Raw genomic sequence first — 25397 nt, 5'->3', positions numbered from 1 at the left:
TCCCCCCCCCCCCCCCCACAAACAGACGTAGCATGAGCACAAGTGTCAGGATGAATGAATGAAATGACATCGATTATCAGTTTCAGAGGAATGATGATGATGATTTGTCGTCATGACAACGCTAATCAGTTCTTAAGAGTATGGCAAAACAATCTTGACGCAAGGTCCACTTATTAGCTTTTTCTACAGCATCTAATTGTCTTCTTCATCAGAGGACAGTTTCTGTGGCTTTAGTTAAGATTATTTTCCAAAACAAAGCAGCTTCTTTTCCGGTCCTGTTCCTTTATTTGTGTCATTCTCATGGTTTTAAGCAAGATAAAAAACTTCACTAAAACATCACTTACTAACTGCAGGGTGAGCGCTTTGCCTCAGGTCTGGCCATCAGTGCAAGATGATGGCAGTCCAGCTAGTTCTCAGCACGGCTCAGGGATTGTTTGTTTCTCAGCCTCCGGCCCAGCACAGGGCCAAAACACTGAGCAGGCTCGGACCGAACAGACGGCCAGTGGTGCCGCTGATGCCGAGGAATTATCAGTGGAGCTATTTGAACTCATCTCACACTGTCGTCGTCTCTGATGAAAGCAGCGCACCCACCCTGTGCTTACCTATGAAATCGTTGGACTTGCCGATGTCGTAGTCCCACACAGTCACCTCCAAGGTCTTTTTGGTGAGGTCTGCATATTTAATGTCATAACAGAACTCCTACAGAGAGCAGAACAGCAGAAAATGAGAGCTCCAGTAGTTCCTCTCTCCGGTATGATCACATACAATTACAATTACAATCTCATCTTTTCAGATCACCACGACGCCTGAAGCCTTTGTGGGTTTAAAAGGTCTTGAACGTGTTGAATAAGAGTCTGATTCTGCTTCAGCACCTTCACAACAAAACACTCCTCTGCACGGTGTTGGGTTTCCATAATTATCATTACAAAGCTGAATGCAACTGACATTTGTTTTATTTTCTGGTGAAACTGATTCACATAATTCTGAGCGCCTCATTGAGTTTGAATTTTTTTTTGTTGGTGCCTAAAATAGTACGCAGGCTAATGACTGCTGCCTTTTTTGACTCTCGGAGATCAGGATCAGGACTCTGGCACAGACTCATTCACTTCACTACAAGTGGCAGAAGTATCTAGATTGTACCGCAGAGGAAATAAGGGGTACATTATCAGAATGACAGTGTAATCAATAAAATACACTGTCCACTAAATGAAACAAGCATTTTTTTCTGATATCAATTTGCACTGTGCAGAGCGGAAGCATTTATTTTTCCATTTCAATCTGCGGTTCAATCAAGATTGCTGCTCCACCTTAATGAAATCAATGCCTTGATATGGAGGAAGACCCCCGTTGCTCGTCTCTGGCAGAAAGGCCAAGAGGTGACGGAAGAATACGGGTGCAAAAAATGTCAGTGGAAATGTCAAGCTGCTGGCCTGTGTGAGCGTTTGGCCGGGGCCGTCCCCTCGTATACAGGCGGGTACTTCCGAGCCAAGCTACCCTGTGCCACGGAGCACCGAGGGGCCTGAACAGCCTTGAAAACATGTTTGGCATCCTCTCTGCAAAACATGGCCGGGTCCTCAGGGAGTCTGGCATTGCATTTGTAATTCCAACAGTATTTACAATCAATCATTTCGGTTTTCAAGGAGTCGTTCAGCTGTGAGACTCAGCTGCTCTGGCAGCTCAAAGATGCTAAAACACTCTGTAGAGTAGAGGGGAACTGTGGGGTTGGTGATAACTCTAGCATTTTAACATCTAGTAATTATGTGTGTTTGTCACTATTGAGCAGCACACCACATGTGGTAATTTCCTCCCATTGTTAAATAAAAAAAATAAACTGATTAGTGCAGCTTTAAGGTTCCTTAAAATCTTCAAAAAGTTTCTGTCTCTATATATTAAATATTCATGAGTGGATAAGCAACAACATAAGAGACATAAACTCAGTTTATCTGCTCAGTCAGGGCTGTGTGGGTGTGGTCTGAAAGACATGACTGTGAGAAACTCCCCCACAACTATAATCACCGTTTGATTCCAGTGTTTCAAAAAATCCTGCACAGAGATATCATCCTTTTCCCAGATGAAACCGAAACACGAATACAGAAACGACCAAAACCCCGTTTAAACTTTGGTAGAAAATGTGTGTGTGCACGACTCCTATGTTTTCAAGGCTGTTGCGTCGACACATCTAACAATCCCAATCTTTACAGTGGATGATAGAAGAAGATTGCCCAGCACCTGAGCTACACCTTCAGTTACAAACACTTGGCTGAGGACGGCTTTACTGACATATTGTACCAACATCCAGCTTACAACTCCACAACTCTCTGGAAAAGTCATCCAGTGATGAAGTAAGAAAAATGTGCTTCAGTTCAATCTGACAGCCGTGGCCTCTCTGATGGCTTTTCGTAGCCACGTAGCCCGTAGTTATGGAGGTTGGCTCAGCACGTAAAAGCATCAGACAAACCATCAACTTAGGCGGGAGAAAAAAACAGCGCAGTAGATGTGGTTTGTACCTCGTTGAACTCGGGATTGAGTGTCTTCTTTTTCACAGCAGTCTTGTGCTTTGACTTTTTGTTCTCGTCAGGCTTCAGGTACCTGCAGGACAGCAGAGCAAAGGAGAGAGGAATTATTACATGTAATAGTACTGACCTCAATGCTTTCACTGCTTCCTGTTTCTGTGGATGGAGCAGCAAGGAGTCTTTCTTCATCAACTCCACAATGTAAAAGCATCATTTACTGTTTATTTCCCAGCTGTTATATTGTTCTGTCCTCCAGAGGGTGCTGTGGTACTGCCCTACTTTCAACCAAAGCTGCATTTCAATACACACACTACATCACATTACCACCTTTTCTGACTTTATAGACTCCACCTGTGCCTTTATTAAAGACATTTCTTTTTCAGGTCGGTAATACATGGATGCTGTTGTTGTTGTTGTTGTTGTTATCACTTCTTCTCCATGAAGATTGATGTCCAATACACGGGTAGATTAACAACAAACCTTCTTTTTTTTTTGTCGTTTTGATGAGATTACAGAGGTGAAGACACCTCACCTCATAACAGTAAGACGTTTCCAGTGTCAGACGATACTCCCACTGCATCGCAGCGCCGCAGATCTGCGGATTGTAACTCACATAAAACCTAAATCTTTAGTCAATATGAGGTTTTATGGGTTTGTTCTGGTAGGATTTTATTATCTTTACAGAGTTACTTTGAGTGTTCTTGTGCTCCTTTCTGCTAATGGCTTTCATTTTAGACAATTGTGAGGCAGCTTGAGTCAGAGTACATTCAAATAATGCAGTTTAATGGCCCTGCAATAAATCCTACTTCCACATGTTCAGTTTTTATTTAAACTGTTTTAGAGAGAGTTTAGTTTAATTCATGATCATTTTGGAGGCTGTAATTTACAGTGCTGATGAACTGGGTTGTGTTTTACTGAAAGGTGTTTCATACATGTATAAATAGGATTTACAAAATATTAGAAATAATGTAACACAATTCAACAGCACAGTATTTAATCAACACGTCTCTACAACTGTTTCAACAAAAGAAATTATAACCTTTGTGGAGTTACAATTTATTGCTGGGCTTAATTAACTGGCAACCGAGCGCATGTTGTTAAATATGATGGTGTTCCCAAAACATGTACCATTGTGGGGACTTACCGGTTTATATTTGCACTCACTGCAGTGTGTGACCCCGTGGAGAAAAACAGATTGTTAGTGCCACTGTTGCTCTGGGTGCAGGCATACAGTACGTGTTTATGAATGTACAGCTTGTTTGTGTGTGTGTGTGTGTGTGTGTGTGTGTGTGTGTGTGTGTGTGTGTGTGTGTGTGCAGGCTGGACATTTGTTTCTGCTCTGCCTTCATAAATGATGCAAAAGGCAGGCTCTACTTAGTGTATATCAAGCCCTGTGTAATGGATGTTGTTTAGCAACTCGGTTCATTTGGGCAAAAAAAAATAAAAAAATAAAAACAGTTTTAGGCAATAATGTTCATTCTGATGTGGTATATTGGTATATTTCAATCCAGTCAGCAATTACAGTGGCTCGTCACATCCCTCTTTCCTTTTTACGTGCTCACCGGACCCGCACAGACTCCAATTTCCCAAGGTAACACGGAGACTTAAAGGGGGGCTAAGTGGGTTGTTATTCGGAAACTTACCCTGGGGGGAGTGGGGAGGGGCTGAAATTGTGGTTGATGAGAATATTGCAGCGAACCTAATTGTTGTCATGTAATAGGACAAGTGACCCCGAGGCAAAACGAGCTCAGAATGGAAGTCGGGATGCAAACAATGCTATTGTGCATTACAGTGATTTTAAATGTTATTTCACTGTGTGACTCACAGCGGTTTCGCTGCATTGCCCATTATCATGCTTTTGTTCAGCAGCTGTGCATTGAAACCGAATACATCGATCTTTAAAAATATCTTTACATCTAAGCATGATGAAAGGCACTTGTTATTGACGGTAGAGACATTAAGGAGGGAATCTACACTGCCACATTTCACCATGTACTCCACTATCCTGTCGACTAATGCGTCTCTTCATTCGACATTCACACAGCAGGCGCATTTTCAGGATCTTCCCAACATCATCAGCACAATAGAGCGAAGCATTTTTCTGTCCAGGTGACAGCTGTGACTTGATGCATCAGATAGACTCTTGCTTAGACATTGGCTGGTGAGAGACAAGAAGCCAATCACGTCTATCTGACACGGGTGTACATTTCCTTTATTCCCTCTCACATGAGCCAGTCAGTAAATCTGTTATCGGCCGGCGTGTCCTTCAGGCTTCGGGGAGATTTTCTCAACCACAAACGGTTGGAAAATTGTTGCCTGCACCTCTCCTCCCGAAACGAGTTGTGCTTTTGTTCTCGAGGTGTGCACGGCAGATTTGGAAATTAATTGCACTTTCATTGCTCTGCCAGATGAAAGACTTGGGAAATGTTCAGGTGTGATAAATAGGACTCTCCGTCAAATCGCAGCCCCGTGAATGGCCTCTTGCTGTGTGTCTTTCATGCTGTTGATAATCACGGTTAGTTTACCTTTTTTTTCTGCTAAAACATCAGCACTGCCAGCTAATCCATTTCAGCACTTCTGCATCGTGTTGTACATCCTCTAAAAATAGCATTATAATGACGAGCATCCGGTTTTTCTGAGGACAAGTGTCTGTCGAGAGGAATCGATGGACAGGCTGTTTTACCTGAAGCAAACCCATGTTCAGCCTAAAGACGATGAGTCCGTCCTACACTTTACTCGACAGCAAGAAAGTCAATTTGCCATGAAACTTGGTTTCAGTATTTATGAAGCCTCTGGGCAGATTTGTAATAATGCTGGTGACCCTGTGACCTTTCCTCCCATGCAATCATAAGGTCAGATTTTGTCCCTGACCTGCACCTTGGTTTATGACAATGAATCCATGTAACCGGTTGTAGATGCTGCGGAAGTATCCACAACAAAACGTCAAAATAAAGATCAACTTAACTGTGAAGTGTGAACATGAGTTAACACAGACAAAACATATAAAATGACAATTAAAATATGAAATAATCCAGGAATGTGAATGTTTAAAATTAAACTCATTATAATTAATTTTGTTTTATCATGCGACAGAGTCACTGCAGGTTATTTTTATTTCATTGCAGCAGTTTTAGCTCAAACTGTCCTTTGTCAAAGTTTGTTTCTATTTCACAGCAATTTCCCCAATTTTTTCATAATGCTACTTTCACAACAAAGTCAAGTTACGTGATTGGCCTTTGCTTTGGTCTGAATAAGCAGGGCACCACTGACATAACTGGTTCTTCCCTGTGGAGATTTTGTTATCAAAGTGGCATAATGGGAAAAAAAAATCACTTTAAAAAAACCCCCAAAAAAAACATTAAAAACAGCTGGAATGAAATAAAAATGAGCTGCAATAATCTCAGTTATTGTGAAAAGAAACTGGATAAAACAACATTTCGTAATGATCAGCAGAGCTGGAATCGTTAATGATTAATTGATCAACAGATAATTCATCAGCAAATACTTTGATAACTGATGAATTGTTCAAGTCATGAGGAAGACATTTTAAAACATTCAAGTCACCTTGAACTCTTTGTGATTATTTTCTAACATTTTACAGCCAAAATCAGTTAATCAAGAAAATAACTGACAAATTAGGAAAGTATTTATTAGTCCCCCCCCCCAACTATAACCTGAGTTCAATTGGATAGTTCTTCATTTTTATGGTTTTATACATTTGCAAATTTCATGTCAGATTCTTCAGTGTAATTCTGGCTCATCATCACTTGGGTCCAGATTTCATAGTTTATTGTTGTTGTAATAAACTGTAATTAGTCCGAATATATTTTGAAAACATACCGCATGTTATTGTTGTTATAGTTGATGATGTAACATCCCCATTTCCTGTTTGAATGTATTTGCAACTGTTTGCATACAATACTGACGTTTTGACGTAGGGGTCAGAGAAGCCGTTGGCGTCCATGGCGGCGAGGTGAGCGCAGCGTATGATGCCCACCACCAGGCAGGACTTTGTGGTGTTGTACTTCAGAGAAATCATGATGCGTCCTCGTTCCTCCAGGGACTTGTCTTCTGTCTTGTTGACCTGCAGTGATAAAAACAACAAGGTTCAGGAATGATAACCAGCTCTTGTAAGAACACACTGCCAGCCGAGCTTTCCCTCAGACACACAGACACAGACACAGATACACACACACACACACACACACACACACACACACACACACACACACACACACACACACACACACACACACACACACACACACACACGCGTCATTTTCAGCTGACATTTCTCACTTCTGGCACCATCATCATTTGGCTTTAATTTCCAAAATGCTATTAATCCATGTTGACAACAAAACCGTTACCTGGAAATGTTCTCACTATGTTAACCATGGTCTTAATTCTTTTTTTCTTTTCTTTTTGTCCTGTCATGTTTTTGTAAAAGTAAGTGGGTATCATTAAAAGTGCGCTGCAGCTTCAGTACTCGTCTTCTTGACAGTTGTGTGTCTTGAAAATCAGCCAAACACTGATTGGCTGATTGATGCCATCTCCGCTGTAAATGGCGAGTTAATAGCCTCATCAAAATTAATTTGCCATGTTCTTCAGAGACGAGATAAACATCTGAACTGACACATGACCCGTGTGCCAAGAGTGAGCCCCGTTTTCCTTCCAAACACCACACCTCCCTGATAACCAGACGTTCAGGTCCTGACGGGGGTGAACTCAAACAATCTCTTCTGTTTGGATGATTGAGTATTAAATCTGATGTGGCCAAGACTCAATCTAAGACCAAAAAGGAGACAAATGTCTGAAACTGTCAGCTTCTCTGATGTGCTACTGCATCTGTATCAGTCATGTCAGATAACCTCCGCCTGCTACGAACGCCTTCACCGGTCGCCTCAGTCCACAGACACATCTTTGTCTAGCTAAACCAAGATGAGACTGAAATTCACTTAAAGCAACACGAGAAAAACACAATGACATGACAAAGTTGGGAAAGCTGCGTGAGTGCACCAAGGCAGTCTGAGATAAGAGACGAATTTCTCCACAGAGCCACCACCGTTACTCCACCTCCATCACTCTCCTTTTGTTCCTGTTGATCATCATTTTCTTTTGTTATACATATGTAGGCCTGCTGTTTGAAGTCATTTGTTGACATGTGATTTTTAACTACTTTATTTTGTTTTCTTGTAAAAATCAAATATGAAATAATATGTAACTGAACTTCAGCAATAATAATAATAATAATAATAATAAAACTGACTAATGTGTGTAAATTCAAATCTGGAAATCCCCAAAAAGGACAGCTACAGAGATACATAATGACTTTCACTAGAACCAGGCGGATTTACAATCTTTCTACATGGATGCAGAAATATTTATGGTCTCACACTGGGAGTCTGCTCGTTACAAGCATTCTTCTTCCTTCACTGCACATAAACAGAGCACAGCTATGGCTCCCGACTCTGGAATCAGGGTTTTGGATGTGGGGATTTTTTGAAGGGTCTGGGTTAACTGTGGATTGTGGGTTTCCCTTTATAAGTCTCTCCTTTCATACATTACCTTTGAGATGGAGTTGAATAAAGTATGTAGGAGGAACTGGACTCGACAATCCTATCTCCTAGAAATTAAATTTCTGTTATACTAAATTGTTTTCCCTGTCATGCTGTGGTGTCAAATGTAAATCGTGCTACATGTGTGTGTCTGAAGTCACAAGGGAAGCCCGTCTCCAGGAAAGTACATTTACAAATAAAGTGAAACAAGCAAATACCATCTGGATTATGTTTAGGGGCAACAGTTTGTTCTTGAATGAATGAAGTGCTGTATTTATTAACAGCAGCAGAGTCCCAGCTGAGGTTAGGATGAATGCAACAAAAACCCTTTGGTTAGGGTCAAGGAAAGATTGTGGTTTTGGTTAAAATGTAAATAAACACCATGCATCTGAAGTCACTGTGAACCTCTTCTGTTTAAAAACCAGACCATAATTTTTCCCTAACTTAAACTAAATGCCTTAAGAGTTTAAGTTTAATAACGCTGCGGTTGAAGTAGCTATAACCAGTCACTCGTCATCAAGACGCAAACGCGCTGCTCCCACTGGACACAGCCACGCCCGTGAAACTGACAGAAACTTTAGGTCCAGGTCCAGAGACAACAACCTACTGCAGCCACAAGAGGTCAGTAAATTACAAGATGAAAGCAAACATGCATTTATATTCTGAGATGCAAGGAGAGATATCACTTCCACTTCAGTATCATTAATTGATGTCTATTTTCATTTGGCCTTGCTTGTTCTCAGGACACGCCACTGGGCTATCTGAGCTTTGTGTTGTTTTTTTGGGGGGGTTTTTTCACGGCTACGCCCAGTGACTTGGAAATGCAATTTACCAGCAACGCTCCCGCAGTTGCTGATTGCATGAATATGCACTGGGCTTTCCCATACCTCAGCATTTATTTTTATACAGTATAAGGCCACCCATATCAGCAGAGCAAATGCCCGGAGGCTTAACAACTTCTAGCTTATGAAAACCTACTTGAAAATGCATGGCCCTGTGGAAATGTGGGCATTAGGACTGCGAGTTCTTTCAATTTGGTTTGTGCCATTTCAAATTGATATTCATTGGGATTTTCTGTCTCATTCCTCCTCTCTGTCTCATTTATGACAAACTGCAAATTACTTCGCATTGGAGCTAAGCTATAAAGTTAAACTTGGGAGACGTATAGTTCTAGAAAAAGTAGGTCAAATCAGTTTGTTACTTGAGTTAAATGTACATTTGCAAAGTTATAATACATGATGTGACTTCAAAAACACCACAGATGAATCCTTCATTGATAACAACTTCTTATTGTATGTTAAAGCCCATAATCCTCTTAAGATTTTTAACATTTCTGACATTGGACCCCCCACTGGCCAAACCCCAGCAGATCTGTGCAGCAGTAGAACAGTACAGTAGCAGAGCTTACAGTGCTCCACTGATTTAGCATTGCACTCAAACAACACTGTTGGATTCACAATGGAGATTTTTTTATTTTTTTATTTTTTTTTTTTAAAAGGATCAAAATCGATGCAGCAACACCAGAAACGAGGAGCAGCCTCTAGAAGTTCTTTCTTTCTAATGTCACACCACCAGATTAGTTTTTTTTTTTCTCCCCCATTTTCAAAGCCAAAACCAAGACATCACTCGACACAATTTATCAGACTTCACGCAGCTCACTCTGGTGCCACAAAAGGCTTTATACAACTTGTTTCACATATGCCGAAGTACTCCCTAAGACCTGTAAAAAAACAGTCTGATGTGTAGGATCGGTGAGGTTCACCTTTAAGTCGTCGGTCTGGTTCAGCTTTGGTCTTTTCAAATGTCATGTATTAAATGAAATGTTTAACTGTGACAATTTACCCTTGTCATAGAATGTCCCATGAGGACACACAAGAGGGAAATGGAGACAATTCATGGATGTATTAACTAGCTGGTGAACACAATGACTCTGATATTTCACTCAGGAGTTGGTAGAGACCCAAAACAGAGCTAAAAGACAGTGAAGATTGGACTTATATCTCCATCAGGTTCACTCCAATTGAATAATAATGTTCCTCTGTTACTGCTGGATGTGTAAATAAGCAACAAGTTCACTTCATCATCTTTGTAAGGTGATAACGTGTCAGTGTTGTGTTCAAATCTTCTTTATGCTGCTTCCAAGTGGGTGAAAATCTTACTGCAGGTTTTAAGAAATTTAAAGTTTTATAGCAACTTATACAACCTTCTAACAGCTTGTACAAACCAGATGAAAAAAAATCCTCCTCTTTGGTCTTTAAAGCCAAAAAGAGTATATAAAACATATACCCATGTATATAAATGGAGAGCTATGATTTGCTGTACTGCAAACTACTGCTCTTACAAGCTGCAAGCTGCAATCTTCCCTGCTCAACGCGGACATCCCAAAACATCCTCAACATTCGGAGACAAAATAAGAATAATGAAATGAAGATGAAAAACAGGCAGAAAAAGCCTCTGCAGACACAGACTTCTGTCTCCTCCACAGATTTGCACTGTATGTAGGAGACAGTGCTCAACAATCTGTCCAGCAGTGTCCACAGCTGGATACTAATCAGATATCTACAGGGAACCGACTCTCTCTACATGAATCGCAGATGACTTTTGCGAGACGTCTCACTGGACTCGTGGACTCGCCATCCATTTCATCTGGCATGCCAACATGTTTCAGATGCCGCCTCGGTTTAGTGTCAAACCCATTTGGTTCTGTCTCTTTGTCCACTGTTTATCCATGTTTAGGACAACCCACTGTTGCCTCTGTCTCTCTGTCTCCTTTAACAAGATACACTTTGGGAAGTGTGTGACAAACCTAGAGGCTGACAGGAATATAAGAGTGTCAAGACAGAAAGTGAGCGAGGGAGGAAGTACAAACCTCAGGCTGCCTGGTTGGTATCAAGGTCGGCGTATCTGACAAGTGCACACATCCTTACAGCACTCAGTGTCTTTTGTATTTCACACTCGCAGACCGTCCATTTAGCCTGGCTAGCCTTCCTTCTCTAATGGCAGATATTTTTTTTAAGATAGCATGTACACAACATGCACCAACTAAGACTCAAATGATTACCATGTAATATCATTAATCACGGATACAAAGACATAAATTGTTTGGTACTGCATGGCCTCCACTGCTCCCTTTTCCTATCTCCATCAACATTAAATCAACTTACATAACCAAATACACTACTGCGCTGTAGTGTTTGCTTAACATTTTCCAGCTAATTGTACCATTGCCTGGGGGAAAATTCAATTAAGATTGGCTAGAGGATGTCCATTAATTGAATTTAACGCACAGTACAACCGGACACCTCCGATGCAACTGTCTGAACATCATTCTGAATGAATGTCGGTGCGGTGCTAAATAATCATTGGAGATATACATCACTCTGTCTGCTTGCTTCATTGTTTTCTGAACTCCACAGACTAAAAACAACGCAGCACAGATGTAGCAACAAAACACAATATTATTCTGAATGTATTGACTGGGTTCCAGGTATTATTCAGCCCCTTAGGGGTTACCAGGAAAACAGCAATTTTACCAGGAACAAGATCTGGTAATATCCCAGGATTAAGGGGGGGTTTCCTTTGACTGGTCCAGGTTACTGAGCCAGTAATTAATTCCAATTTCTAGACTTACAGTTCAAAGTGGAAAACCTTCACTAGGTGCCTCAGGTGTCTCTGTCTTTGCCCATCTCCCTACTAAAGCAGAACGATAAGAAATACCAAATCCTGACGTGCTTAAAGGGGCACAGGTCGTCTCCTGTGTCATGACTAAAGCTCTCTGAGACAATGCGTGGGTAGTTCAGGATATGAGCAGGAAGCTGGGCCAAAATGCATCTCCTGCCAGCGTCCTGGTAGGATCCCTCAGCGCCCCACTGTCGTCTGAGAGGTGTTGATCTGACTGTTGTGCTGATGCAAGAGAAGAGGCCGCGGCTTACAGGGCACTGGCATTCACTCACAAACACATCCCATACAGAGAGGACAGAAAAAGTAGTATTGATAACAGTGGAGGTAAAATCAGATAAGAGAACCTGGTGCTCAGAGGCTTAACCAGGATACTTTTGGCTCGAAAGAATATTGCTGCAGGCCCCCTCCCCGTCTTATTTTCAAATAAAACAAGAATAAAAGTCTAAACTTTAGGCCCCTGGATGCTCAGATGCTTATTACAGTCCACAATACACATGCATCAGATGGAGTAAACAACATAGTGACATTTTGGTTTGGTTTAGTATCTGTGCCGTTAAAGCCCCTGAAAACTTTCTATCTAATATTAAATACTAATGACTAAATAAAGACAATTAAAGGTAGAATCCTTAAATTTTATTTATTAAGACTTTCCTAATGTGGTTTGATCAGATTTGACTGCAACATATGCAAACAACAGTCATCACACTGTGATTCAAATGTCGCTAAACTCCGATTGGAGCACGGAGATAAATGACGTCATCTTTTTCCAAATGAGTCCCATCCACTTCTAAAGAAGAAGTCAAGAAAACAAACAAAAACGCAAATATAAAAAATTCTCATGCAAAGTAGCTGAAATGTTTCTAACTTTGGCAGAAACATTTGTAACAACAAACAATATCACTCCCAGTAAGAAGCTTGCAGGGAGCTTTGGCTCAAGGGCTAGAGCAGATTGGCTGCTGATCCCTGGGTTGGCGGTTCAGTCACAGGCTCCCCGAACACAGGGATGCATCAGGGGAAGGCATCTGGTTTAAAAACAAAATATGTTGCCAAATCTACTACGTGGCTGGGGACAACAACTCCTAGTAAGAAGCTGATTGAAGTTTTCAGGGCCTTGAACTCCTAGAAATTTTGTTTATATACAACTAAACTGCAAAAGCAAATGTCTTGTAGGAAACATATTCACTAGCCGGATTACATTTGGAAGCAAAATCTTTTTGAATGAAACGCTGTATTAATTAATGGCAGTGGAGTCACCAGGAGGAGGTTGGGGAGGCATTTCCAACAAAACACATTTGCTGTTAATTTCTAGGAGTCAGTTTTGCCAGTAGAGGCTGTAATGCATCATCGTCAGTCACGTTCTCCTCCACTAATATCTTTGCTTCCTTTCACATACCAGGAGCAGAATAATCAGGAGCTGCTATACTTAATATTTTTTAAATTAACAATTGATCACATGACTGCTTGTATGTGAAAGGGGACGCACATAGTGACAAACCAACAGATAAATATCACCACGCAACCCGATGGAGATTAATGGCACCTTTCAGCTCATTGTTTTTTGGTTTTCAGGACTGCAACTTTACTTAGTCCGGTCCATCCTCACTGTTCCCATCAGTGTCTTTTTCAGTCTAGCAAGCTGAAAAAGTTGCAAAAAACCTACAGTATGCAACCTGCCAAACACCAAGTGGCAGACAGACAAATATACTGAAGCATTAAGGAGCTAATAAACCGGAAAGGTTAAAGGAGAGTGAGGCCAGAACCACAACTCCACATGATTGCTAATGTTGCCCTGTAACTGCTGGATGTGTAAATTGTTTCAAACAGGAAAAACTTTAAAAAGGTAATAATGGCTTCATGATGTGTTTACAGCTTCTGGCTTCGCAGTCATCTCTAATGGTCCCAGGCTTATTGAAGAAAACACTTCCTCGCTAAACAAAAGATCAGGGGTTATCATTGTCATTAGATATCATTCTCTGGGGGCCATACACGTCCATTCTTTCATTTCATTACTTATTAACACATGTTTCCGTGGACCTGCTGGGAGTTTTGGACGGACCGACCAACATTATCACCCTTAACCTTTTATATGGTTGTCCTGGACTATTCAGCTCAACAGTAATGTTATTGCTGGTGCTGAGAAAACTTTTTAAACATGGCCTAGCACACATTGTAATTAGACAAAGTGATACCAGAAAACAAAAACTAACACTGCCATTTTCCACAATGGCAGCAGAACAAGTAACAAATTTTTTGGTCATCTTTTATAGTTAAGCCTCTCACTGTCCGACTGAACCAGGGAAAGACAGAAATGTTTTGCACAGAGACACAGATCTGAGATTTATTGCCAGACAAGGCTGTTGGCTCTTACACTGCTCAGGCCCTCTCGCTGTTTTCTGGTGCCAGTGCTGGTGGCAGATCCAGAGTCGAGGCTGGCAGACACATCCATTAGATAGACATGGTTGAGTGGTCACAGTGTTAGCAAGGACACAGCTGTCCAGGCAACTTGGGATTACCTTGGGATTACCAAAACATACATACAGTTCCTCTGACATTCAAAGGCCTTTATGTCAGTATGTGTAGACATTTCACCTTCATGGTTGTATCTATCTATAGTGACAATGGGAGCAGTATCTCGGATGTGTCTGAGCCTGTTTCTGGATAGTTTGGTCCCTTCATGTACGTCTTTACTGCACATGCATTGGTCCTCGTCTGGGTTGGGCATGTATAAACTTTAGCAGCACTATAAATTCCCAGTTTTGGCGGTACTTTGGGTGATTTAGTGATAGTGTTAAACTGATTATAAATAGCATACATTTTGTAGAAATGTTTGCAGGCTGTTAGGTCACAACGGAACATTGTTTTTCTGCATTTCTTTAACTATATTTCAGCCTGTGACAGGTCCAGTCCACAGGTTTGTGGGCCGACTGACTTGTTTATGAGCTGAACAAGCCAGTCAAAGTGCTCCACTGTCAGGCCAAAACCATCAATAAGACTAGGCTCTGCTAGCTGCTGGATGAGATGATTAAATGGTCGGTGCTCTATTCTCCCCAGCACAGCAAAACAACATCCTGTGTTCAAACAGAACTCCTTATCCGCTACTTCAAGAGCAAGCAGAGCAGAACGCTTCCTGCATCGAGCTCTCTGTAACCAGCTCCACTTTGCCTTGAAGCACTTCTATGAGGAAATGGCCAAGCTGTGCTTTATACTCTCCCTTGCCAGTGTTAGACGTATGACAGGGTGGTCCGAAATAGCACAACAACCTGACTGAAACAGAACAGACAAGCCCCGAAAAACAGTTACTGAGTTTGACACATATCTGTTCTACAGCTACTGCATGCTGTGATGATCGGAGCTACCAGATCTACTGAAAACACCCTCCAGCCTTTCTTCTTCTTACTGAATGGTAAAAAAAAGTAAAAGCATCCGGTTTTTGCTGTAGATACCTGTTGAAAAGCCACAGTCACTGGTTTCAAGCAGGTTCCAGCTTCTATTTTCTGAACCATTTCCACATTTAGTCAGCGTGAAGGTACATATTCAGCCATGAGCGTCATGTACGCCGCTGTCAGGACGAGCTTTTCGTGGTGTGAAAACACTATGAGATTAGAAATGTAATGTTGCAAATTGTAAACTGCTTTACCCAGTAGTCATGATTTTAGACAAAACAATATCAAGATTGAGACTGTGAGACTGTGACTGTGATTTCTTTTGGCAATGTTACTCTAAAATTATTGTATGACAAATGATAACCACCATACCCATCTGAGATATGGTCATTTTGAAAGCGTAGCATGTACTAATATTAAATAAACCTTGACAACATCAGGGCCCGGAGCGGTGAATGCACCGTGGCCGTTTGATACCAGTTTTGCGCAAGCATATTTTGTATTTTTGGATGCTATTTCACACTCCCACATAGAGAACAAAGCATATGAGAAGAGCAACAGGAATTTGTCTCTCCAAACGCAAGGCAGTGCTCTATACTCCAAAGCTGTGTAGGCACTTTGAAAGGGATATTCAATCACAGTTCAATGACACTCCACTTCACTCTCATGCTCTCAAAACACATAATCCACTCCTGCACCCCACTTATGGCCTCAAAACCCAGCGCTCTAATCTGTCCTGTGGTTTAAATTAAATTCTTATGGATACTGTTGTTTCTTCTTGCAGTCACCAACATGTAGCCCACTGTATGGAAAGACCATTGTTATATTGCGTTTATCTCTTGTGCGCAGAACTAACTCCTCCTTCGGCTCTCAAGAAAGTCAAATTGTATTAGTTATTGTTTGTGACACAACTTCAGAGCAGTTTAAGAAATACCTGCTCGTATTATTGCCTGAATTCAGAATAACTGTGTAATTCTAAGGAACACAATTCATGATCTTATTAAGAATATCAATAATTAACCTCCTAAGACCCGAACTCTTGCATGGCATGCATTTTTAATTTCTCTTTGATCTTTATTCTGATTGGGACCTGAGAAAAATGATGTCCACATATGAGGACATTAGTTTTAAATTTCGATTACTGAGTGGCAGTATAATATCCTCATATGTGGTCACCAGGCCCTTGTTGAGAAAAAGTTAGTATTGTGGTCTAGAGAACCCAAAATGTGAGGTCCACATATGTGGACGCCAGGTCCTAGGAGGTTAATATTAATAAAAAAAAGGTGTTAACAATACCAACAGCCCAGCATGTCTTCTTTATTTATTTACTCCGATCCAACACTGTAATTATGGCTTTGACAAAAAGCTGTGCCACGAATCACCCTGAAGAATTAATGAAGACGATTGCTCAGGAAAATACTGAGATATGAACTGCTCTGAAACAAGCAGTGGGCATCTAGGGTTAAAGGGGCAATAGCTAGAAATGTCAGTACAATGACAATAAAAAAACAATTTAATTTATTGCCTTTTTCCCCCCATACTATTCATCACATTACAGGAGTAGAAATACAATAATCTGTAATCTATTGATAGTCACAGGGAAACAAGGTCAAAGGCTTGCTGCCATGTTGTGTCCCTCATTGGAGGAAAATCAAATGGCCCTGATTAAATTTTCTATCTTTTTTACATAATATTCTGAGATGAAATGTGGTTTTCTTGCTCAAGTAGTTGTTTGATTCTTTCACTGATTTCCTGATTGTTTTTCAGTGTAACATTTAATATAAATCAAGACACTCAGTGGACTTTAATCAGATTAATCAGCCAACACGGAGGGTAGATATTTTTTGAATATGAGCTACAGCACAGAATATCAGTAATAAAATAATAATCAGTGCATCTATTTTATACTGGACTATAGCACAGTATGATCTAAGATAATAAAGTACAGTTTACTAAAGTAGAATATAGTAAAACATAGTATACAGTATACTGGAGTATAGTACAGTATAGTATAGTAAATAGTGTTTAGTATGCTGGAGTATAGTATAGTGCAATATAGGATATACTTGAGTAATTTACAATATAGTATAGTATATTTTCATATAGTAAAGTACAATATAGTACAATATATTATGTGCTGGAGTACAGTATAGTACAGTAAAGTATATTCTGTGATAGTATAATACTGTATATACAGGAGTAAAGCATGGTATATAAATATGGTATACTGATATTTGAAATGTAGAGTAATGATTAGTGCTGTTTAGTAGAGAGGAGTATATAGAAAACTTAACATAAACATGATGTTCATTCAATCACAGAGTTTTTACTTATTCTGTTTAACAAAAAACAAAAAAAACAGAGAGAATCAAATCTTTACAACATCAAAAACCACAGCCATGTAACGGTACAGACTTACAGGTAACTGTTTCTCCAGGCAGTTGTTGAAGTTTTTGATTTGGTTGGGCTTCAGCTTCTTGAGGGGGATTCGCGTTTCCCCGATGAACTCGTTGTGGCGGAATTTGTCCTCATCACACACTGAAATCCTGAGAGGAGAAGAACAGAGTAGGTGGAGGAGGGCAAATAAATGAAGTGAGGCTCAGGTTAAGGTTTTGTTGCTGAGAGGAGGCTTAAAACCGTAAAACAAGTCATTTTCCACCTGGAGCCCATCATCCTCCATCACAGGGATTCACTTCTCACTAAAATCTTCACTTCACTATAGAGCTACTCGCACTGAATCTCTAAGGCCTCTGGTCTCTAAAGTAAAACCAGAGTAGCTCTACAGAGAAGGGGTTCATAAGATTTTTGTCAGATTAAATCAGTATGACAGGAAATGATGGGACGATTAAACTTTAGGAAGCGTTCAGCCATGTGTGGATCAAAAGACTAAAATTAGAAGAGAAACTTGTGATGAGAAGAAGCTCAGAGACAAATGACATTGTTCCTCTTCACGTCAAAATAATTTAAAACCAAATCACGACTTCAACTTGAACATACAGTACCTTGCTGTGCTCATCTTATTTACTCAATTAGTGCAGCTCGAATTGAATTGTGCTCTGGTGCACGGTACATTCAGCCTGTTTACTGATTTGTATTATGTGCCTATTTTCTGTTTCCGCTGAACACGTAAACACACATCCTCTTTTCAATGCATGACAACATCCTTTGTAAACATTACTGTATATTTGCCAGCGTATTCTTCAATCAATAAAAAAGAAGAATCATTACACGACACAGTGTAGCTGCCCACAAAAGATAATGATTGATGGTGAACTGAAAGGCAGCTCACAATTCAAAACCACTGAGGACAAAAGGCACACAGGGAGGCGATACACCGAGCTTCGGGTTTTTACTTTCCAGACTTGAGATCTACATTCCTCTCTGCCGTTTCATTAAATTTATAATGAAAGTCAATTATTGGTGGGGGGACGACGCTGCTCTCAGTGGACACAGACTATGTCTTCAATAAATGCAGAGAGCAGTCCCCACGTAAGCACTCACAGCCCTAACAATGACATGATTCACGCTCATGTTGTGGAATACTGTTTGTTTTCAAGTGCGTTTCGCTGCATAATCACCTGATGTATGGAGGAAAACAGGCAGCCAATGTGCAACCCAAGGTCTGAGTAATATGTACTCATGCTGTGGGGGGCAGCATAAAAAAAGAATCACAATGAAACTCAATAAAAAATAACTTATTTGGTACGTGGACAGGGTCAATTTATAACAAGAAATGAGTAGTGATGTTCAGAAACGGGGAGACCATTTCTCTCAGTCTGTTGTTTCTGGGAAGTGGTTTATCAAGGCACCGTTTTGGGAATAGATTTTTTGGTGTGTGCTCACACAGCTGTCCATCACATCACATCTGTGATGTAATGGACAGCTGTAATGATACAGACATTCTTTGTTGTTTTGGTTCTCAATGCTGCAACAGTACAACCATATTTTTGCTGCTCTACAACACACACACACACACACACACACACACACACACACACACACACACACACACACACACACACACAGTTTCTCTGCCATTAATCCACCAAAGTTTAACGTGCATATAGGATGGTTGAACATCCAGTTTGGTGGCAGTAGTAGAAAGAAACACTTTCAGCTTCTGGAAAAGAAAACAAGCCCATGATGCAACAGTGTTGGATGAGTCTAAGAGGCTCAACAGAAGGGGCTTCATTCACTATTTCCTATATAACAGACACTCAACAGTTTACTTTACATTGACAAGTAAGTTTTGTGTCGTCACTGTCATCGCTTGTGTTGTGCGACTATTAAATTTTGCATCTGTAAAATGTGACGCATTGCAACAGAAAGCTGTGAACATTTTATGTACTAGAAGAAGAGAAGAAGAATTCCCCTTGAGGGGAATGTTAATGTCTGTACAAATTGTTTCAACTTAAAACGTGAACCTCGTGTAGGCACAAGAGGAAAACTCAGAGATCTCTTTAGAATTCAGAAAACTAAAGCAAAGTAAAATCCTCCATAATATACGGCCCAGATATCACTGTGACATATCCTGTAGCTACCAAAATGATTATGCATATGATTGCATAACCTACTTCCACCACTTGATTGCACAGTGTTAACACTTTGGTAAAAATAAAGGAGCAAAGAACAGTGAAGTAACACCTCTATTGCATAACAGTGTCATGTTTACCACGGGAAGCAGGAGTTTGTGCTCCAGGTTTCAGTCTATTCTCGGGTGTTGTAGTGAAAACAAATAACCGACACAACAGGAAGTCGTCTCACACAAACAAAAGGTTTTCCCGACCGTTGTTCTGATCGGGGGCTATCACACCTTCTAGGTTTCACCCTGGCACGGGAACCCGCAGCAGACATTGTGGTGAAGAGGAATCAACAGGTTACATAACAACACCATCAGACAGAGGCGGTAACACAGTTTACCTCGGGAACCAGGAAGAAGAGACGCTGCCAAACATGACGATGACTTTCTCAACCCTTTCCAAACTGATCCACAGCAGCTACAGTTAAACATTTATTCTCTTCCTTCTCTCACATTCCTTTCATTTCCTTCTGTCTTTTTTCTGTCCTCTCTCTCCCTTCCTTTTACATCCTTTGTTCTTTTTCTGTCACTTTCTCTTCAATTCCTTTCTACCTCTTTTCCAGGACTTTCATTGTGTCCCTTCATTCTCTTCTTTTCCTTTCATTTCTTTTCTTTCTTTCATGTCCATTTCTGTTATTTCCTTCCCACTTTTTTCATTTCCTCCCTTCCTCTGTTTTCCCCTTTGATTAAATTCTCTTCCTTTCTTGCCATTTCTCTTTCTTCCCATCCTTCTTTTCCCATATTTTGACATCTCATTTGCTTCCTTCTTTTTTCTTTTCCACCATTTTTCCTTTTATTCTTTCAACCCCCCATTCCCTTCATTTCCTTCCTACCTTCCCGCTTCCTTTCCTCTACTCCCCTTCAGTCCTTCCTTCCTTTCTCTTCCATTGCCTTCATTACCCTCCCTAGTTTCTCTTCCTTTAAACCATTTGCTTCCTTCCTTCCGTTCCTTTTACTTTGCTATTGGCCATTCCTTTTTTAATCATCTTTCTTTCCCTCTTTTCCCTCTAATTCTTTCTACTTATTGTCCTTCCTTCCTTTCTTTCTTCTTTTCTTTTTTTTGTGTACCTGAGTGTTTTGCGGACCATATCCTCATCAGTGATGCCGTAGTAGGTCAGGGTCTCGCTCCAGACAGGGTTGAGTGTGTTGTGCAGGGTCTTGGTTCTAAGTTTATTGGCCTGAAAGACAATAACAGAGAGAGTTTGTCATTGAACAGAATTGAACATTATCATTGACTAACTACTGTCTCCCTCTGACAACTCAGGAGAGCTCATCCCTCAGGTGTCAGCTTCATTGAAATGCTGCCAGAATTATATAAACATCCTTGAAAATGTGCAAAGCCTCTCTGCCCTGGTGAAAATTTGTCAATACATTGACGTCTGGTGGCACGCACGCAAACCCAAGCTCACTGCTGCATATTGAACACTGCCGGGAATGAAAAATAAACAGCAGACTGCATTTACGAGCGACAGCCATTATCAAAGCAACGCAGGAAGTGAATGAAAAACACAGAACAATGTGTTGAATTCTCTGAAGTTAAAAGATAGTTACAATGGCTCAGCTCTGGCTGTTCAGCCAGTTTCTGTCAACTCTAGAGAGAACAACGTTTCTGTCAGAGCTTCATCAGGCACTAAATTCTCAGTCTGCAAAACAAGACTATTTCTAAACCTGGTATATGTCAGGACTGCCTGTGGTCAAATCCTGATTTTAGAACTCTGACAAAATCACCATAGGCATTCATTAAAGACAAAGACTGAGCTGTGATTCCAGCTGTATTTACTTATAAAATGATCACTCAGAGAGAAAGGTAGAAGAGACAGACTATCTTTCTTATTTTTTCCCTCACACAGAGCACAGCCTCCGTCTGGGATCCACAATAGTTTAGTCTTTATTTACTTAAACTCCAGAAGGTAACAGACTTTTATCAGAGGCAGCTGGGAAACCACAGCGGCTCAGTTAGTCGCTGCTCGGCACTCTGCTGACCAGTGGTGTAAATATCATCACTCACTCAGTCAGTCAGCGACATTCAAGATTATACGGCTGGCCCCTCTGTTTCAGTCCAGCCAAAATATATCTTTATACATGAGCCACAGGCTGCAACAATACATGATCGAATAATCACAAAGTTATTAATTATTAATACACATACAATACGACAAGCTGCATACGTTAAGATTTACTGAATACAACAGAAACCTGAAAGTACAGAGTCCTGGAATAGTAATATAATATAGAATATGCAATATTAATCAGGGGGAGAAGATCAAATTGGAAGACTGGGCAGCAGCCAGTTCAAGTGCCCAATTCAAACAAGAGACAATTTTCAAAATTGGCACTTTGAAGGAAAACCCTGATCCTCTTTCTTTCCTGGAGTGAGATGAGAAGATTGATAGCGCTCTCATGTCGCTGCACTCAAGCTAACTTCTTTTTACGTCACAATTCTACTTTACTGTAGCTTTGTTACGACTGATATGTGTGATTTATTGAATCTTGCTGGACAGCTGTTGCAAATGAGCATTTCTGTGCAGCATGTTCAGCTCAAGTGCTCGTAGGTTAGGTGCATGAACGGTTTTGTTTATAGTTCAACAAGTGCTGAGCACAGAATTCACGATAAAACCACAAACAATTACTTAAAGTTTAATTTGTAAACTTTACATTTGTTGGTAGTTATAGAGTCAAGCTAGCTGTTTCATTGTTTTTACCGTTATAAAAACTAAAAACAAATGAAAATGCAAACTTATCACATAGCATTAAATGACAATTTGTGCTCAAGGCCCTTTCGGAAAAATGTTTGTTAAACATATATCCAGTATAAGTCTCTTCTTTCCTCTAGGCAAGAATTGCATCAATAAATAACAAAGTAAACACCTGACTGTTTCACAGCAGTCTCACTCATTTACTTTGTCAGATTTGCATCAACTCCAATCTAGTGAGGTGAAAAATTACTGTGACAAACTACACAGGTTTATCAGTGGAATATCATTCGGGAAATCCTCTGAGCTCCCCATTGAACGTTACAAGATGAGGGTGATGAGATTGTTTGGTGAGTCGTGGGTGAGGACATGTGATCTTGCTGAATTCATTCAATTAGCTGTGATTATTTGCAAGTCTGATGGCAGGCCTCCACGTAATAATAAGCCTCTCGCTGATTGTTTCTCCCCCAATCAGTGGTTGTTTCCAACAGGAAGGGTGTCGTACACACACGCTCACGCACGCATGCACGCACACGCAGAGTGTTCAAAATGATGTTTTAAAGGCTGAAAACCACATTTTGTATCCTATAATTTCATTAAATTATTCACATTAATTATTCATGTCTTTTCTTCTTTCTTTCTGTCCTGAATTACAGGTTTCTCTGGGTTTTTAATCGTGTTGGAGTGAAATATCTCTTAATCAACAGTTCTGCTGATTGACAGCTGCTGGAGAAACAACTGACCGATCAGCGCTTTGTAGGCGGGATTTAAGAATGTGGATGTCCTTCTCCTACACTGGTAGCTGGCTACCTAAACATATCTATGAAAAAAGCTACAGAAAAATGGCATCAAGGGTGGATGAGACTGACATCTTTGCAGGTTGCTGTAGGTTGATTTACATAAATAACCATTTTTAAAGTGGTCAAAGACAACTGCTTTAGATTCCTGAAGACGATCTCATCCAAAAGGCCTCTTCTTTTCGGACGGACAGGTGGGGAGTCCCAGGTATTTAACCTCTGTAGGGTCATTTACATTTTTAGGGTTTTTTCATAGACGCCTTAATTTGGCACATTTCTTCAGCTCTTGTGAAAAATAATAAGTTACATGTTCCTAGCAACCACCATCATGACTGCTGGTTAGGTTGATTAATATCTTTTCCTTAAAATAGTCCTAAAAATTGATATGTTAAATAAGCTTTAAAAATCCCAGCATGTGTAATTTGTGTGTAATTGCAGATCTCTTCCTATGGCCTATTTCATTCTATACAGTATGAAGAGCTAATATTTCACCCTAACCCACATACATACAGAGGGATTTACTGCCTGTGCAGGAAAATAGATTTACTGCACAAGTCAATTACCAAACACAATTGATGTGGTGAACACTGTCAATGTGTGACATTGTAAGCAACCTGTCCATTCAGCTACCACTGTCAAAGCAGTGTCGCTGAAGGTCAAGGTGTTCCTCACTGTTGGGAGGGGACACCTTGGTTATTTTCAACACACTTCTTGGCAGCGACTAAGTGGATAATTGGCAGGATTGTGAGAAGCAGAAGAAGCCATCATTTGAATGACAGACAGTGTAGTCAGGTGAAAGTAACTTCGGCAGGGATGTCAATAAATCACAATGAAATAGGCTGACCTGAAGGTGTGATGCAACAAGTATTTAATTAAAGGGTTACAAAGCCTTATTTGCTCCAGACCCGTGAAATGACATAAAGAGTGACAGGCTGCACATGTGATCAGCATGCTTTAAAAAGGGGGAATAATTGACCAGCAGCACCTGCTCACAGACGGAGGGCAGTGCTACAAATGAGCAACTGGTGTCACAAGTCATTTCTGCTGCTGAGGCTAAAAAGCGTCGCTTACAAGCCAATTATTGCACCATTTCTGTACGGACCTCTGGATCTCTGCTCTAACTAGCTTTAGTTTAAAAAGCTCCCGCACCTGAAGGAGAAGAGCTGTGTAGGAGGGAGAACCAATGGGCTGCAGAGGCGCACACGCACACACACACGCACACACACACACACACACACACACACACACACACACACACACACACACACACACAGTTTTTTAAACTGTTCAGCATCCCAATTTAAATGAAAACAGGCCCTTCTTATCTGTGTTATTTGGTCTATAAAACAAATCAAGCAAAAAAATAATCTGTTTTCGCTGAGACTGGTTTTGTGTACATTTCATGCCAACTAGTAAAAATGACAAACAGAGCCATATATCAGACACAAAAACAGCAGAAATAAAATTATTCACCACAATTAAATACTTTTTCTGAGCCATAAACTCCAGTGATCTGATTTTTGCACTTCCTTAAAGTTGGTGAACTTACAAAAGACAGATAAAAAAAACACAGAAAGGTCAAGACTGAAGCAGCAGGAGCCAAAATATCCGGACTGACAATCCCTTGGACGTACCAGACCTTCATCATCAATATAAAACAATAATAAATACACAGTTATGGTTGTGATATGATCATGGTCTCCAAAAAAAGCTGGAGCCTACGCTTCCCATAATGCAACTTGATAGCATCTTTTCATTAGACCCTCCCTGCCTGGTAAATGCCCATATTATTCAAACTCTGTGCCCCCAGTTTGTGACAAAGGTGATTCTGTTGTAAATACATGATACAAAATTCAAAAAACACAAAAATAATCAAGTATAACCAAAATCTGTTAAATTAAATTATTTAGACTGAAGTAAATGTTGCTGGGGCTGTAAATTGTTCACTTTTCCATTTATACAGAGTTTGGAAAATTCCTGATGTTGCAGAGAGAGACAAGCTGTTGAGTCCAATTTCATAATAATAAAGATAAAAGATGGTAAAGAACAAAAACAAAAAAACAAACAAAAATTTTAACTAATATACTAATATAACTAAAGGGCTTTTACACTAGTTCATGTATGATTTACTTTGCGTTATCAAAATCTAAAAAGAATGACAGTGTTTTTATTGTGACTTTAATTCATTCCAAG

The 25397-nt window shown here is 40.3% G+C and overlaps 1 protein-coding gene across 1 annotated transcript in view; it reads right to left on the bottom strand.

The window, feature by feature from the left end:
• Positions 1-25397, bottom strand: part of doc2b (double C2-like domains, beta) — a 108370-nt gene that overhangs the window by 4780 nt on the left and 78193 nt on the right. Inside the window, exons 4-8 of the mRNA XM_023430887.2 lie at positions 20783-20892; positions 17555-17681; positions 6440-6597; positions 2508-2589; positions 603-699 (exon numbers count right to left, since the gene is read on the bottom strand). Of these exons, the coding sequence (XP_023286655.1) occupies positions 603-699; positions 2508-2589; positions 6440-6597; positions 17555-17681; positions 20783-20892 (574 nt within the window). The remainder of the gene's footprint in view (positions 1-602; positions 700-2507; positions 2590-6439; positions 6598-17554; positions 17682-20782; positions 20893-25397) is intronic.

This window comes from Seriola lalandi, unplaced genomic scaffold (assembly GCF_002814215.2).
Source record: "Seriola lalandi dorsalis isolate HSWRI2012SDOR001 ecotype SW California unplaced genomic scaffold, Sedor1 jcf7180002054914, whole genome shotgun sequence".
In the NCBI taxonomy this organism is placed as follows: Eukaryota; Metazoa; Chordata; class Actinopteri; order Carangiformes; family Carangidae; genus Seriola; species Seriola lalandi.
This window is presented reverse-complemented; position numbering and strand designations above follow the sequence as displayed.